The sequence below is a fragment of the Durio zibethinus genome, chromosome 17, assembly GCF_047325235.1.
Source record: "Durio zibethinus cultivar Kanyao isolate XHJ-2024 chromosome 17, ASM4732523v1, whole genome shotgun sequence".
NCBI lineage: Eukaryota > Viridiplantae > Streptophyta > Magnoliopsida > Malvales > Malvaceae > Durio > Durio zibethinus.
Window position 1 is genome coordinate 3,005,990 of NC_143178.1, and position 15,302 is coordinate 3,021,291.

The 15,302-nt window shown below is 32.0% G+C and overlaps 1 protein-coding gene and 1 pseudogene across 3 annotated transcripts; one reads left to right on the forward strand and one right to left on the reverse strand.

The window, feature by feature from the left end:
- Positions 1-236: 236 nt before the first annotated feature.
- LOC111318560 (protein INAPERTURATE POLLEN1 pseudogene) lies at positions 237-1,348 on the reverse strand (annotated as a pseudogene).
- A 10,867-nt stretch (positions 1,349-12,215) lies between these two features.
- Positions 12,216-15,192, forward strand: LOC111277311 (putative trehalose-phosphate phosphatase F). Of its 3 annotated transcripts, XM_089746091.1 has the most exons (12): positions 12,216-12,327; positions 12,431-12,932; positions 13,023-13,163; positions 13,286-13,357; positions 13,465-13,590; positions 13,715-13,771; positions 13,866-13,967; positions 14,061-14,138; positions 14,302-14,371; positions 14,463-14,533; positions 14,620-14,712; positions 14,827-15,192. In XM_089746091.1, exons 2-12 carry the CDS (start codon positions 12,639-12,641, stop codon positions 14,914-14,916), a joined length of 1,194 nt encoding a protein of 397 aa, XP_089602217.1. In that variant the 5' UTR covers positions 12,216-12,327; positions 12,431-12,638; the 3' UTR covers positions 14,917-15,192. The 3 variants fall into 3 exon arrangements, with proteins under 3 accessions (XP_089602217.1, XP_089602218.1, XP_089602219.1); XM_089746092.1 differs by lacking the exon at positions 14,061-14,138; XM_089746093.1 differs by lacking the exon at positions 13,465-13,590.
- Positions 15,193-15,302: the final 110 nt, after the last annotated feature.

Below are 15,302 nucleotides of genomic sequence, written 5' to 3' on the forward strand. Positions count from 1 at the left end.
TAAACTGTATCTGTTAACAGTGCTTGGTGTTTTCTTTCTTTGATCCAGCATTGTCGGTAGAATAAGAACAACCGACTGCACCGGGTATTCAATCTCCCCATACGAAGCGGCGACGTTTTAGGCCATCAGTGGGTTTATTTTTTTTCCCCTTTTTTCCTTTCAACTTTCAAGTGGCAGTAGCGTTTTATTTAAGAAACAGGTATTATTGCATTGGGCCATGATTATAAAAGTCGATCTCATGATTGGTCAAAGTAAGGAAGAGAAAAGAGGATTTTGCCAAGTGGCAGGTCAGAAGTTGAAATTTTAAGTTGAGTCAACAACCCCATTGCAATATCATTAGCCAGTAGCCACATTGGTTCTTTAGTTTTGTTGAGGATAAAGGGCGTCTAAGAGAGCATTACTAATTAAAATATACATTATAGGCAATTAATTTGATTTAGTACAATTTCATCAGAGAATATTATTAGTAGGACTGAAATTTGGAAGTGGACATCCGTATCATTTACTTTCAAATGAATTTTAAACTTCTTTGCAAACAATTTTGATTATTGAACAACTTGTAAACTCTACAATTTTTGTTTTTTTTTTACTATCAAGATCTTGGCCCCTAAAAGAATTAACATTAAGATCTTAAGTGGCTTGAAATCTGAAACTACATTTCTTCCATTTCTATTTTCTACCTTCACTGCCTCCAGCAGGGCCTTTTTCTTTCCCTCACATGCAGCCCATTTCTCTGCAACCCTCCGCATAAAAGTTCCCTGAACTTTCTTTACTCTAGAAACAAGTGCAGGAACCATTAGCCTTAAGCCACATTTAATCTGCTCAATTCTTACAATCAAGTTCTCGGGTGGATTCATCCAGGCCGTTAAAACCAGTCAGGGTTTACCAAGGCACTCCAAATTTTCATGAAGTGAACCCTTAGCAGGATCATTGTAACTATCGATTTCAACGTCTTCTTCGTTGTTGGGTGCATCGATGAATGAACGAAGAAGGTTGGTGAAAACATAAGGGTGGAGATCACCAAGAAAAAAGAAATGGATTTCGAGGGAGTTGGGCCAAGAAGGGAAAAGAATCTGAGAAACATCATTGGAGACTGCGATGTCGAGGAAGTCGTAGTAGGAGAGGACGTGTTGAAGGAGGAGATCACGATGAAAGGGTAGGAGAGTGGTTAAGCGGGAAGAGAGGAATTGATGAAGGAGGGGGAGGAGGGTGTTCGTGAGAGTGTTGAACTAGTTATCATAGTAGTCTTTGAAAGCGAGAGAGGTGGATTTCTTGCGACAAAAAATATAGAAGGGTTTTTCCATCGTTGCAGGAAATGATGTCTATGGTGAATGGCGGAGGATACTCAGGGCGGTGAGTGATTTGTTGGTCACTTTCTTGGTTTTGTCGTAGAACGGAGAAAGAAAAAACAGAGCAGAAGTGGTTTTGGAGGGAAAGGGGCAGGTAAAGCAATCATGGTGGGTTTTGAGGACTGTATCAGGTATGGGCCTGCATTTGTTTCATCTCAATGAATAGACTTCTTTCTTTTAACTGTCTACTCTAGATTATCTGGCGCATAGAGGAACAAAGCCCACTAATGAATTGGAAATTGGCTTTGGATGTATTAACCTTATATTGGAAATCAGAAAGGTAACTCAGTCCATTGCCAAATCACCAAGAGCCTTGGACCAATTTTCACCAGCCCACCATTGGCTCCATCCAGGTCCTGGAATCCAATTTTTGGAACCATTAAACATGGGTCCATCAAGATAGAAAATAAACAGGATTGCTTGTCAATGAGTTAACATACAGACGGTAGAGTAGTATTCTTTTTACCTTACAATTTGTTGGAATAACCCAAAAAATTAATTCATAATATTCAATGGAAAAAAGAAAAGGAGTACACATTTGGTCTTATTTGGATCCTTGAATAAAACAAACAATATATAACAAATGTGGTACGTTGCTAAATCTAAATCATTCACAGTCAAAAGTTGATAGGATTTATTGAATGCAGTACTAAGAATTCTGCAACATCTTTTCCACAAAATAAATTATATGGGTCAAATGGCCCAAGTCATAAGATGCTGCTTAAGCCTTGAAGGTTGGACTAGGGGGCTGGATATCAAAATGAGGATATGTGCACAAGAAACGGACCTTGAATAGTTTATAGGAGAGAAGAAGGATCCAAATTTCTGATATTCTCCTTAATTATAGAAGATATACCGAATATGTCGTGCCTTGACCTTGGATTCTGGAAACTAGCCACTGCTATTCAAGATTGCAGACATGGATATTAATGAAGGATTTCTAGTATTCTTTTTTTAATTTTTTAAAGTTACAGAGTAAGATTTTTGAGCACCAAACCAACATTATCACCTATCAAGGCTTGTTTATTTGCTCAATGTCTTCTGCTAGACCATGTGCATTTATATTTCTATAAATAAACAGGACCAAAACCAGGAAGCCATTACCAGTATTTAGTTGTCTTTTTTGTTCTTTTAGGTATTTGTCTGATGCTACGATAAGCATTAAGCAGTGAAAAGAAACAAAGTGTATGTATATATGTGTATATATATATATATATATATAGTAATGATATTAGCCTTAATCACACAGGGTTTCCGGTAACTCAAAATAATTAATAAAAAATATTTGTGTCTTAAGGATCTTTTTCCTTATTTGGGGGGAATCTCTCAATGGTTATCTAGCAAGTCACTCCGTAGTACGAACTGATATTTGCCTGTGCATGCATGTAGCCCCGATCGGGACCCTAAATTTATTGTCTAAAACCAAGAATTCCATTGTCACCTTCTTTCTTTTTATACACCATTAATATCGTTTGAAATTTCATGCATTAATGTATAAATCAGCCCTTCCATAATCTTAAGGGTCGTCTTTTACGACAAGTAGGCAAAAGACAGCCAAGTGAGTTCCAACTCATGAAAAGTTTAGAACATATTTCAATGAATCAGTCATCATCTCAATAATGTGCAGTGGATCATCTGCGGGGTCAACTTGACCCTGAGCTCCTGAGCTTGGGAGCTTGCAGGGGAAATTTTAGCTCTTGTTCTCATGTACATAACAAATTTACATAAGAAAATGAATCTCTGAATTTGGTAGGTTGTTAGAGTTCTGTCCCTATAAATTTGTAAGAAAGTCCAGACAAAGGCTGTCTATTCGTTCCTTTAATAAAGTTATCGTTTAGGCCAAATGGGTCTTCTTCTTGTACAAGCACACACAAAAGACACAGTCATTCACTATTGCAATTAGTTTTGCCGACGGAGGAAGTTCATTAACTGTCTTGTCTTCACTTTTATTAAGTATCCTTTCAAACCAAGTCTTGATCTTGTCTTCTCTCTCTCATGCGCTACACATGCATGAGGACGATCACACACATCATGACCTCCATGAATTGTAATAAATAACTAACTTTCCCGTAAGAAAAAGCCCTAGTTTGCTGAAAATATTAGGACATGTGACTTACTTTTGACCCCAAGCATCGGATGATGAGTTTAAAAACACCCAATATTTGTCTACTTGACTAATAAATTCTGTGAAGTTCTTGAAAAATGAAATTAGTATGATCCACTTTGGATAATGATGGCCAATATGTTTATTTCTAGGCACGCCTGTTTGAACAATCTTTTATATTGCAAACTTGCAACAACTTTGCACAGAATTACAGAATAGGTTATACATAAGTTGCTGAATTTGTAGTTAATGGACTCTAATTAAACAATTAAACTATCCTGAATGTGGATCTCATGCTATTCTTAATCTCTTTTTAAATCCCAAACAAGCAACTTGATGCTCTTTCCCTGAGATCGTCCATTGCTACATTTGAGAAAGCTAGCTTAAAGCAAGTTTTCACGAGTACTTTTGGAACAATTTAGAGGCCTCCTGAATCTACAATAACAATAATCGATTTTGGTCACATGTGCATAAGAAAAACTACGTGGGCGGACAGCAGCATGGTGTTCTAATAATTTATTGAAATTTGTTTTATAGAAAAGCTATGAACTAGTTATCTATTTTCTTATATTATCTTTTGCAACTCCACGTTAAACTGATGCTGGTGACAATTCGAAAGGACACATAAAAGGAAAAGGCTTTACTGTTCATCTGGAACTGAACTGATGCTGCATATAAATAAATATGTAATTTGGTGGTAAATAATGAAGGGGGACCCTTTGTTTCCTTGTCCTTTTTGGGCAACGGTTTGGCCAAGAAATATGAGCTTTGCTGGACCCCCGTTCCAAGAGACAAGCCATGGCCGATGGTTTTGCTGCAATGGTACTTTTCCTCTTTGTAAATTGTTAGATTAATGTTGCAAGGTTTTCAATTCAAAGAGTAAATTGTGATAAAACGGATAATGATGGAAAGAGAAAGAGATTAGATCAGAAAATAGCAGATTATGAGACTAAAAAAAAAAAAAAAAGTTTCAGAGCATAAGACCAAAAAGAAAAATAAGTTTGAGAGAAAATTCAGTAATGTTTTTCATTTATAATCTTGAAATGATCGTTTTACATATTTATAACTCATTCTTGTATAATTATTGCATGATTATGTATAACTAATTGACAAATTACTTATCCCTAAATTACTTAGCATAGTTAATTTATAATTTTCTTATCTCTAAATTACTTAATAAAGTCCTTATACTACATATTACAGTTCCTTTAATCTCATTTAACATTTTACTGTCAATTTCTTTTATGGTTTAGGCTTTTTAACCTTTCAATCCAATTTTACCGTTTCTATGACCGGATGATAACATCACATAAATTGCCGCAAATTTACCACATTTTTTAACACTACCTCCAGGATTGCACGGTCAATGATGAGTTTCTAGATTATTTGATAGTTGTAGCTTCCTTCCATGGGAATTGCATCCGCGCAAAAAGCGTGAAAACTATGTTACCTGGCAATTTAATAAGTGCAAAAACATTAACCTTACAAGATTTGTCCAATGATGTAAGTGATGATGAAAAGAGCAGCACAAATATTCTTCAAAAAAGCTTCTCCATTCTCTTCAAGTAATATGCTATTTCAATAATGGTGAAACCAACTTTAATTTATTTTACTTTTGTTTGAACAAAGTGTATAGAAGATTCTAGGAAAAGATGTTATTAAATTGTTTAATTTATGTTAGTATGATCTATTGATCTACGAAGTATTTATTGTTTTTACTAATTTTTGTTTGAGTTTATATTTGATGTACTTTTAACGTATAAATTTTAAACATTATCATTTGTTAGCGAATCGATCATTAATAAATAAATATTAATTTTTTAAATAAATATATAAAAAATTAATTTTTTTAAAAAAATTTTACTCATGAATGAATTAACATATTTAATTCATTTAATTAATGATATAACATTATTTAATTCAATAATAGTACAAATAATTTATATATTAATCGTGCATCAAATATAAAATATATAAAATAATAGATTTAGAATTTAAAACTTAATTTAATTTATTTATGTAATTATTTTTTAAAAATAATATTAATAAATTTGAAATTTAAATATTGGTAGTTAGATCCAAGTGAAAGGTGAGATGTAAACACCATCAAAAATTGAAAAATAAAAAATTTGAAAAAACTTTTTCTTAGATACTTCCAAAACTTTTTTTCAAAACATCTTTTCCATCATTAAAATTAATAAATTCTTTGATAATATATATATATATATATATATATATATATATATTATCAGTCCTGATCCCCAATAAAAAAAATTCTAAATACTCCAATGACTTTCTCGAACTTCAAATTGCGACTATTTTTTTTATAAAAAAAATGAGTTTAAGTAATAAAAGTAATGTATGATTTGAGTAGAAGATATTGAATTTGTGTTATATTACCTTATCTTATATCAAGAAAAATACATACATGAGAACTTGATAAGGAATATTTGAAAATGTAAGACATAGTTAATAATTGATTCACTATTGTCCAAAAAGGCAGAAACTTTCCTACACAGAACACTGGATTGCAAGCGCCATGGTTGAGAAGATTCTTGGTGCCTTCAAAGATGGTAGTTGAAAAAAGCCCAAAAGGACGCATACTGCCTTTGAAATTCCATCCTCACCCCCTTTTTCTTTTTTCTTCTTCAAAACGACTCTTCAGTGGAAGGCGCAGCCAGGGATGATAACGCAGACGCTCTTTTCCCATTTCTGTCCGAGTCTTGAGTCAAGTCTTGACCTCCAAAATATTACACTCCGCCGTGTCAGCACCGAGTCAGGTCTCTCCTCATTGCATCACAGCCACATCACCCTACAACTTCCTCGTAATTCGTGCAGTCGTGGGACCCAAATCTATGGACCCACCTTTGCCCTAAAAAACCCCAATGAGAAAAGTTTCTGCCATGTCAGCATGAATCGGTCTCAATGATTTGGGCATTGGGAGTTGTGGGGCATGTGCGAGTGTTTTAAGTCTTGTCTTTTACGGTGGCGATAACGATTCGCCTTCGTGTTTCCGAGGTGGCTGGTCGCGACAGCGAAACCCTACTCACAACATAACCTACTTCAACTGAAATAAAATAGGAGATTTGGGTTTCGTGTTTTTTTTTTTAAATTTTTTTAATTTAAGAATAGATAAAATTATTTTATTTTTAAAAATAAGGTAAATCGTCAATTTATTAATTTTTTGAGATTTTTTTAATTTATAAAATACTTATCAACAAAGATATATTATTTACAAATCATATAATAATACTTTATATAATATTTATATATGTATCAAATTCCAAAAGAACTATACCTGATTTTATTGTGATAGGGATCTTCTTTAAAGTTAGAAAGGGGAGTCACATCAGGTTAAGATTTGAAGCCAATTTTTAAACCAAACTTTCGCAAAAATACAGGGATTGGGCAAGCTTTCAAGAGAGGTAGCTAGGATTTGTTTGGTATGGTGGGGTTGGGCAATGCCAACCTTTACCTACTATTTGCATTTTCCACCTCAAATCGATTTGAAAATAACAGCAACAATCCTCCAAAAAACGTTTATATTTTGATGGGACTTTACCTAAACCATTAGAGTGTACAGGGCAATGCTGCTTTTATTCCAACTTTCGTTAATTTTGGCTATTAAACTAATGCTATTTTTTATTACAACAAATGAAAACATGTTGGGAGTCTTGAATCTAAAACTATTTCCCATTAATTACACCACTCTAATGCCAAGTTTCTAATGCATGATCATTTCTAATTCTAAAAAATTACCACTCTAATACCCAATGACATTTTTTAAATAAAAAAATGCTACAATTACAAGCACTTTTGGTGAAAAGGTTAAATGCTTTTAATATCAAAATGCATTTATGATTAAGAATGTAAATAAGCAAAATATTTGTTGATCAATTCATAAATAAATTCGATTTTTATTTATTTATTAAATTAAACAAGTGATTGATTTTTTACATAAAGTAAATTTCAATAGAGTTGGCTCACCCAAATACCTTTGGTTAAAATGTTTTATAGATCTTATATTTTTCGATTTTTAAGAATTTAGTCTCTATAATATTATTTTAAAAAATTTAGTCTTTATAATAATATTTTTATCTATAGTATTATTTTTTTTAAATTTAGTCTTTGTGCGTTATTAACAATTGAATTGAATAAAATAATATTATAAGGATTAAATTTTTTTTAAATAATATTAGAGGAATTAGATTTTTTAAAATCGAAAAGTACAAAGACCTATAACATATTTTGACCAATACTTTTTTAAGAGAACAAAGAGTGTATTTAAACCCCTAATTGGAATCTAGGGTTTATACGCACTCTAGAGGTTAATGCCTACATTGCCATAGAAAAAACAACACAAAGAAAAGAGAGGTTTAATTCAAATGTGGAACTCTTAGGAAATGATCTTAGGCGAGTGAGCTGAAAGTCAATTCCTTAAGTGAGAAACATGAATTTAAATTGTTACTTTTTTTCCAACTTTCTTTGAAATCCCATCATTTTTCCTTTTCATCCTACCAATAATTGATCTCCTACGTTAAGTAGCATGATGTTCACGGAAATGATTAAAAATTAAGCTTAAATTCATCTTTTAACTTAAAATTCCAAACCCACTTAAAAGTAATTATAATTAAAGCCATTTAAAAACACAAAGGAACTTTCCCACCATCATCTAAGTGCCATTCTAGTCAAAAGCACGCATAAAGAAATGAAGTCCATATGTAGGAAATTAAATATTGTATGCGTGATAAAGGAAGTACTTTCACGCACTGAGAGTGGTTTGTAAATAGGTCTTGCCCTAATAATAAGACGGCCTTTTAAGACTTAGTGATTTTAGATTTGAATTTCATTTTTTAAAGATTTAAAAAAAAAATTTGAACATATCGAAGATATCATTTACATACAAATTAAGGTCTATTAATTTGATTGTATAATCATTTATAATTATAAATTGTACATATATACTAAATTTTTAATTTTAATTATCAGGATTCAAATTCTAATAACTTTAAATACAAAAAATTTTGTGCATATATATATATTATATTTTTTATAATTCATACTCTTATGGATATATATATATATATATCTAAATTGGTGAAAAATTAGTAGCAAATAGTATTGCATTTTTGACACGGGAGTTTTGAGAAAGTACATGAAGAATATATAGATAGATAAATAGATAAATAGATGGATAATAAATTACTTTCGAAAATAAGATACATCTTTCAACTTGATCTGAATTCAATTCCAATTCGATTTTCAATTTCGACTTTCATATTTTCGATGTTGCAAATTAAAATCTAAATGATGATTGCAAACATGTTGTAAAGTGATCCAAACTTCAAGAACCAATCCTAACCTCTTTTTGATTATTGTTGGTAATTACTAGTTAGATGCTGTTGTCTCTCCCTTTTCTCTTTGTTCTTTGTGTTGAAAAGAGAGGACAATTGTTCCAAACATAATTTTGTTCCCCTTTTAGTTAAATCTTAGTTTTTACCTAAACTGAATTAACCCTAATTCCTTATTTTAGGATGAAAAGGAAATGAAGAGTAAATGCATTAACATCTTTGCCAAAATGGAGTTTAGATTCCTTTCACATTATGAAATGAAATAATTCCTCTAGTAATTATTAGTCAAACTTCAAGGATACCATGGAACTGTATGGAAGATTGACCAAGTGGTGAAAACTACAAGTGAGGTTGCTAGCACAAATTGTTTGTATATGATCTTGACTTTGAAGTTTGAAAACTTACATACTTGACTAATTTTTTTTTTAATTGTATTTTTTAAATTTGAATTCTACTACTAACTAAATATACATAATTGGGTCTCTCTAGTTATAAAAAAAAAAGTAACCCATTTTCGAACTAAGATATAATTTACGAGAATCCTCTATTCATTTATGACAAGAATTTTTTTTTAAATAACTAGTTTACCTTTAAATATTCTATCTTAGTACTTACTTAGTTGAAGAAGACATTACATGCATAAGTTTTTTCGAACTCATAATCTCCAAATATTAATTTTAATAACATATTAATTGATTAAAGGGATAATCGACTATACAACAAAAATTTCTATGAACTATGTTTATCATCTACGTTTGTTCCAATAAATTGTGTATGAAATCCAATTTTACTCTCTTTAATATTTGTTTCGAAATCAATCATTTTACTTATAAAAGTTGCAAGTTGGTAATAAAAGTCTAAATGTACCATTATTATTAATAATTACCTATATAGCTATCAAAATATGTATTCACTAATTTACTTACTTTGTTACCCACATCACCAAAGAAAAACAATATAAGGGCAAAGATTTGCTTAATGTAATATGAGTATCTTACCAAAAATTTTCTTGACATGACCTCAATGTGACAATCTCTCTAGAAAACTTACTTCAAATCTTATTGTCAAATTCTAAGTCCTATTCCCATCTTTTAAACATTGCTTTCGTGAATATAGTAGAAAATCTATTATGATCACACAATAAATATGTTTATATAATAAAAAAACCTATTTCCACCAAATTTACGTTTAATTTGGTTTTAAGTTTTTTCTTTTTAATTTTATTAATCTTAATTGTATATACTCCTTTTTTCCCTTTTTAAAAATTTTTTTGGAATATTTTAAAATTATATCCTACTTTTTTAAAACATGTAAAATTCTTTTTTTATATTTTAAAATTATTTTATTTTTAACATTAAAAATTATGAATTGCATAATAAATATTTTAAAACGGAAGAAATAATAATTTGTTTTTATTTCACAATTCCGGATTTACTTTTCCTTTTTTTCTTAGATGTCAAAGCCACGTGAATTATCGCACGAGATTTGCGCGATAATTTAATGATTTTGTTTTTTCAGCCGTTGAAAAAGCGGAAACTTCTTTTTTTTTTTTTCTCTAATTTTGTTTTTTCAAACAACTTCACCTTTTTTCGCACGTCACACCAAAAATAAAATTTCTTTTTCCTACCCTTTTAAAATTTTCTTTTTTAAAAAATAAAAAACAATTACGGTCACAGACGACAGTGGGCCCAACTGACACGTGTCCACGTCATTTTGACACTCTTACAGATGGCATTGCTACAACCCAGCTCACCTTCCACTACACGTGTCAGTTTCCAGTTAACCAATAGGTAAAACCACGGCGGGTGTTACCTAAAAACGACTTACCTTGATTAACACGTCTGGTTTCTCATAAACTGTATAAATACGCAACTTCCTTCTCTCGTTTGTTTCTCTTATATTTCACCGTTCGTTTTGGGTTTACGAATTTTAGGGTTTCTTTTTTTCCAATTCCATCTTGGTAAACATCTTCTTTTGTTTCTTTTATTTGTTTTCCTTCGTTGTTTTTGTGCGGATTTTCTCTTGTCGAAAGAACTGCATTTTAGAGATCAGTTCTTGCCTGGGTTTCAACTCGTCAATCAGGTTCGTTACGTTAAGATTTCTCTTTTGTTAATGCAACTGTTGTTAAAGCATGTCTTTATATTTTCTTTTGGGTTCTTTTCACCTGTTAGTTTAAGATTAAGATCTCTATGTCAACGCCCGCTAGGTTTGTGAAAGGATTTTTGTTTCTGGGTCTGTTTTAAATATGCATTTATATATATATATATATATATATATATATATAAACCCAGCTTTATAATTCTGGGTTTGTTTTACTTTTGATTTTTGCTTGTGGGTCTGTTTTATTTTCACATAATATGTCTTCTGTATTTAACCTGGTTTTTCTGATGAATACATTTGTGGGGTTTTCTTTGTTTTAGTATTAATATTTTTTAAAAGGTGTATATGATCTTTTCTTGTTGTGGGAGATGTATATAACAGAAGAAACCGTTTATTTTATTTTATTTAGTATAAGTTTCTATTTTGTCGGTTGCTACATATGAACTAGGTTGAAAATTGTGAAACTTGTCTTAATCTCTTTCCTTTGATGTTAACCTTAAATATAAAAAATTTTGCTAATGAGATTATGTCCAAAACCTTCATTAGTATTTGACTTTTTCATTTTTGGTGAATGATGTTAATATACTAGTTCTTACATCTTTTTTATTTTCAATTTTTTTCCTTTTTTTGCTTAATAGTATACTATACTACTTCCTTTTTTATTTTTTATATTTTGATGTTCATGTAGATTTAGATCTGCAATTTAATCACATCCTTTCTCCATCAATGGCCCCCTTAGGTACAATATACGTGTCTAGAAGTTTTAGGTAAATACAAAGCTTTTTTATACGTAAGTGTTCCGCCTGTTGTAGTTGGATACAAATTGGTGACTCCTACAATGTATTTGTGATTTCATTTATCTATTTGTGGGAGTATTTTAATTTTAGATTATGTATCTATCTGGACAAAGAAATGAAAATGTGGTGACACCACATATACTGTGGTGATGAAATATGTGTTTATGAATGTTGTTACATATACATACATTTATTTATAATATATATGTGTATTTATATGCTTTTTACTGGTGCCTGTATCCTTTCATTGCTAAAAAGATACGAAAAAGTTGCAAAACTATTTTGTCACCTGCTAGTTTAATCGTAGAAGCCAGATCAGATAGTGATGGTTCAAGACCTGGATCAAAGCAATCTTGTGTTGTTTTTAGCAAATAGATTATTTGTCACATTGGTGAAATTGATTTTCTGTTTTATGTCCAGAAAGCAATGTTCTTAAGGTCATTTTTACTCATTGAATCACTATTTGTACACATCTTTATTATAATGCCTGTTTCTACTGTACTACTTGCAGATTTAAGCACTTTCTGATCAAATTTTTAACCCAAACTACTATCCTCTGGAGAATCCTTGCACAAATAATGTTCTGTTACCTGCCATAAATGCGGTGTAGTTTTGGAGATGAGAAGGTACGTCTGGTATCTGCATTTAAGTTGAGAAAAACTTCAAATCTTAAATTTACATCTTGCTGTTATTTCATAGTTTAAGTTTACACTTTACTGTGATCATCAGTTTTCAGGAAGCCTGCGATTGATGGACTGCTTACCCAACAGCAGTGATAAGAAAACTTTGAAGAGGTGGTTTTTCATAGACAAAAGGGTTGGCTAAAAAGTTTTAAGGCTTGAAGGTTCATAACTGTACTTGACAAAGCTGCTTCTATTATCAAAGTTCTAGTTTAATCTGTTATATACAAGTGTACTTAAAAAGTGATCTGAAGCTAATGGATTTGAAGTCCAATCATTCATCTCCTGTCCTCACTGATCCTATTCCAATAAACAAGTCAAAACTAGGCATCCACTCGAATCTGTTGTGCTATCCACAATCAGGTGGATCTTTGTCCTCTGGCAAGTATATTACAATTCCCAGGAAGAAACCTGGAAAGCTTGATGATGTTTGGTCCAATGATTGGCTGGATGCCATGAAATCTTCATCACCCCCTCGTAAGAAGTTAATCAAGGACTTCAATATTGACGTTTCTGCAGATGATATTGATATTGCTTATTGCTCCTGGATGGTATGCATATATTTAATTATTGATAAACACATACATTTCACTAGATAAACTTGCTTGTTCTTATGCTCTGCTTCTCTGCTGATTATGCAGATTAAATATCCATCTGCACTTAAATCTTTTGAGAAAATTTCCAAAAGTGCAAAGAACAAGAAGATAGCTGTTTTTCTAGATTATGATGGTACTCTTTCTCCAATAGTAGATGACCCTGATCGTGCCTTTATGTCTGACGCTGTAAGTATGACGGTCCATTTTGGTGCATGTATATGATACTAATTTCTTGGTTGTCTTCAATATTTTCCTTTGATTAAGATTTTAAAGAAACAAAAACTGAAAGCAGTCTTGCTCTTTTTCAGATGCGTTCTGCTGTCAGAAAAGTTGCAAAGTATTTCCCAACAGCAATTATTAGTGGCAGAAGTCGTGATAAGGTAGAGCATTCAGCAACTTTGTTGTATTTTTTGTCCACTTCTTTCCCCTTTATAGTTATCATCTGGGCATCAATAGGGTCTGAAGCAATGCATTTTTTTTTTTTCAGGTTTATGAATTGGTAGGACTAACTGAACTTTATTATGCTGGTAGTCATGGAATGGACATCATGGGCCCTGTGAATCATACAGAGTCCGATGACCATCCAAATTGTATTAGATCAACTGACCAAAAGGTAAGAGTCATGAGATTTTGACAAGCTCGCCTCATCTAACTTATTGTAGGCTGTCAAATAGATTATTCAAAGTATAATTTCACTCCCAATTTCATGTTAATCATTCTCTTTACTTGTGTGACAGGGCAAGGAGGTTAACCTTTTCCAGCCTGCTAGAGAATTCATACCTATGATCGATGAGGTAGATAAATGTTATGTTTAGCACATTTTGCATTCATCGCTGGTCTAGATCATGTTCTAATATAGAATAGTAAACATGTTGGTTTTTCTTGCAGGTTTTTAGAACCCTTGTCGAGAATACCAAAGATATCAAAGGTGCAAAAGTTGAGAATCACAAGTTTTGCGCCTCTGTACATTACCGTAATGTAGAAGAGAAGGTGAGAGACAGTAGGTGCCATATTTTCTTTATAAGCATTCAGTCTGGTTAACTAGTTCCAACGTCTAAGTGCATTTTGTTTCCTTTTCTTCAGAACTGGCCAGCTATAGCACAATGTGTTCATGATATTTTGAAAAATTATCCTCGTTTGCGATTAACTCATGGACGGAAGGTGTGTCCTTTTTGCTGGCTAGGAACTATATCTTTATTTGTTGTATTATATATGTGACTCAATTTCCTTATTTTTTTTCTTGAGAATTCGTTGAAATTTGTGTTTATTTTATAGTTATGCTACCGTTTTGCCTCCTAATATGCTTATTTTCCTTGTTCTTCAGGTTTTAGAGATCCGTCCTGTGATTGACTGGAATAAAGGGAAGGCAGTTGAATTTCTGCTTGAATCCCTTGGTAATTTTCTCTCTACGATCACCGATATGCCAGGTTAATATAATATGCTGCATTCGCTTATTAGTATAATTTATAATGGCTATTGATGCAGGACTAAGTGATAGAGATGATGTGCTCCCAATCTTTATTGGAGACGACAAGAGTGATGAGGATGCATTCAAGGTAAGCACACATCACTCTAACTGCTGTTGTTATTATTGTGCCATTCAGAAAATTTGCACCAGATTCCAACACTGAATCTAAATCAGGTTTTGCGGGAAGGAAATCGGGGTTATGGGATCTTGGTGTCTTCATTGCCCAAAGAAAGCAAGGCATTTTACTCTGTCAGGGACCCATCAGAGGTAAAAGATCCTGCTAAAGAATAATTCTTGTTTTTTCTTTTATTTTGTTGCAAAACAAAGGTATAATGGCTTCTCTTCATAGTCATACCATACTAATATGGAAATATGGTGCAGGTGAAGAAATTTCTCGAGGCTTTAGTGAAATGGAAGAAGCTTGAAGAAAGAGCAGCAGCACAACAAATTTTCATGAAGAGAAGCATTTAATTATATGCAAATAAAATTTCCCTTCAATTTTTATTCAGATATCCACAATGAATCCTCTCATTCCAGTCCGGTGGCCATTTTATTTCCAATCTTTTTGTCAGAAATTTGAAAATATTAATTGATAACGAATTGTTTATATAAATATATTTTCGCTTAATATTGTAAAGCATTTTTCCCTGGTTTTATTATTTCTGTCTGCTTTGAATTAATGTATACAAGCAACATTGTTTCCAGTGTATAAAGCGTTGATATGAAGCTGAAGCCATTGTTAACAAGGATTAACTATCGTCACAAATCCCACATCTTTGTCATCTTTCTGGGTCGGCTTTGGATTTAACCCCCATTCTACTTGAAGATGAAATTTTCCTAGACATTTGCCTCTTTGC

Excerpts from the sequence above, each read along its gene's own strand:
- LOC111277311 (XM_089746091.1), top strand. The coding sequence starts at position 12,639 with ATGGATTTGAAGTCCAATCATTCATCTCCTGTCCTCACTGATCCTATT. Across the intron at positions 12,933-13,022 it reads TTGCTTATTGCTCCTGGATG|ATTAAATATCCATCTGCACT; the intron begins GTATGCATATAT and ends CTGATTATGCAG. Across the intron at positions 13,358-13,464 it reads GTGGCAGAAGTCGTGATAAG|GTTTATGAATTGGTAGGACT; the intron begins GTAGAGCATTCA and ends TTTTTTTTTCAG.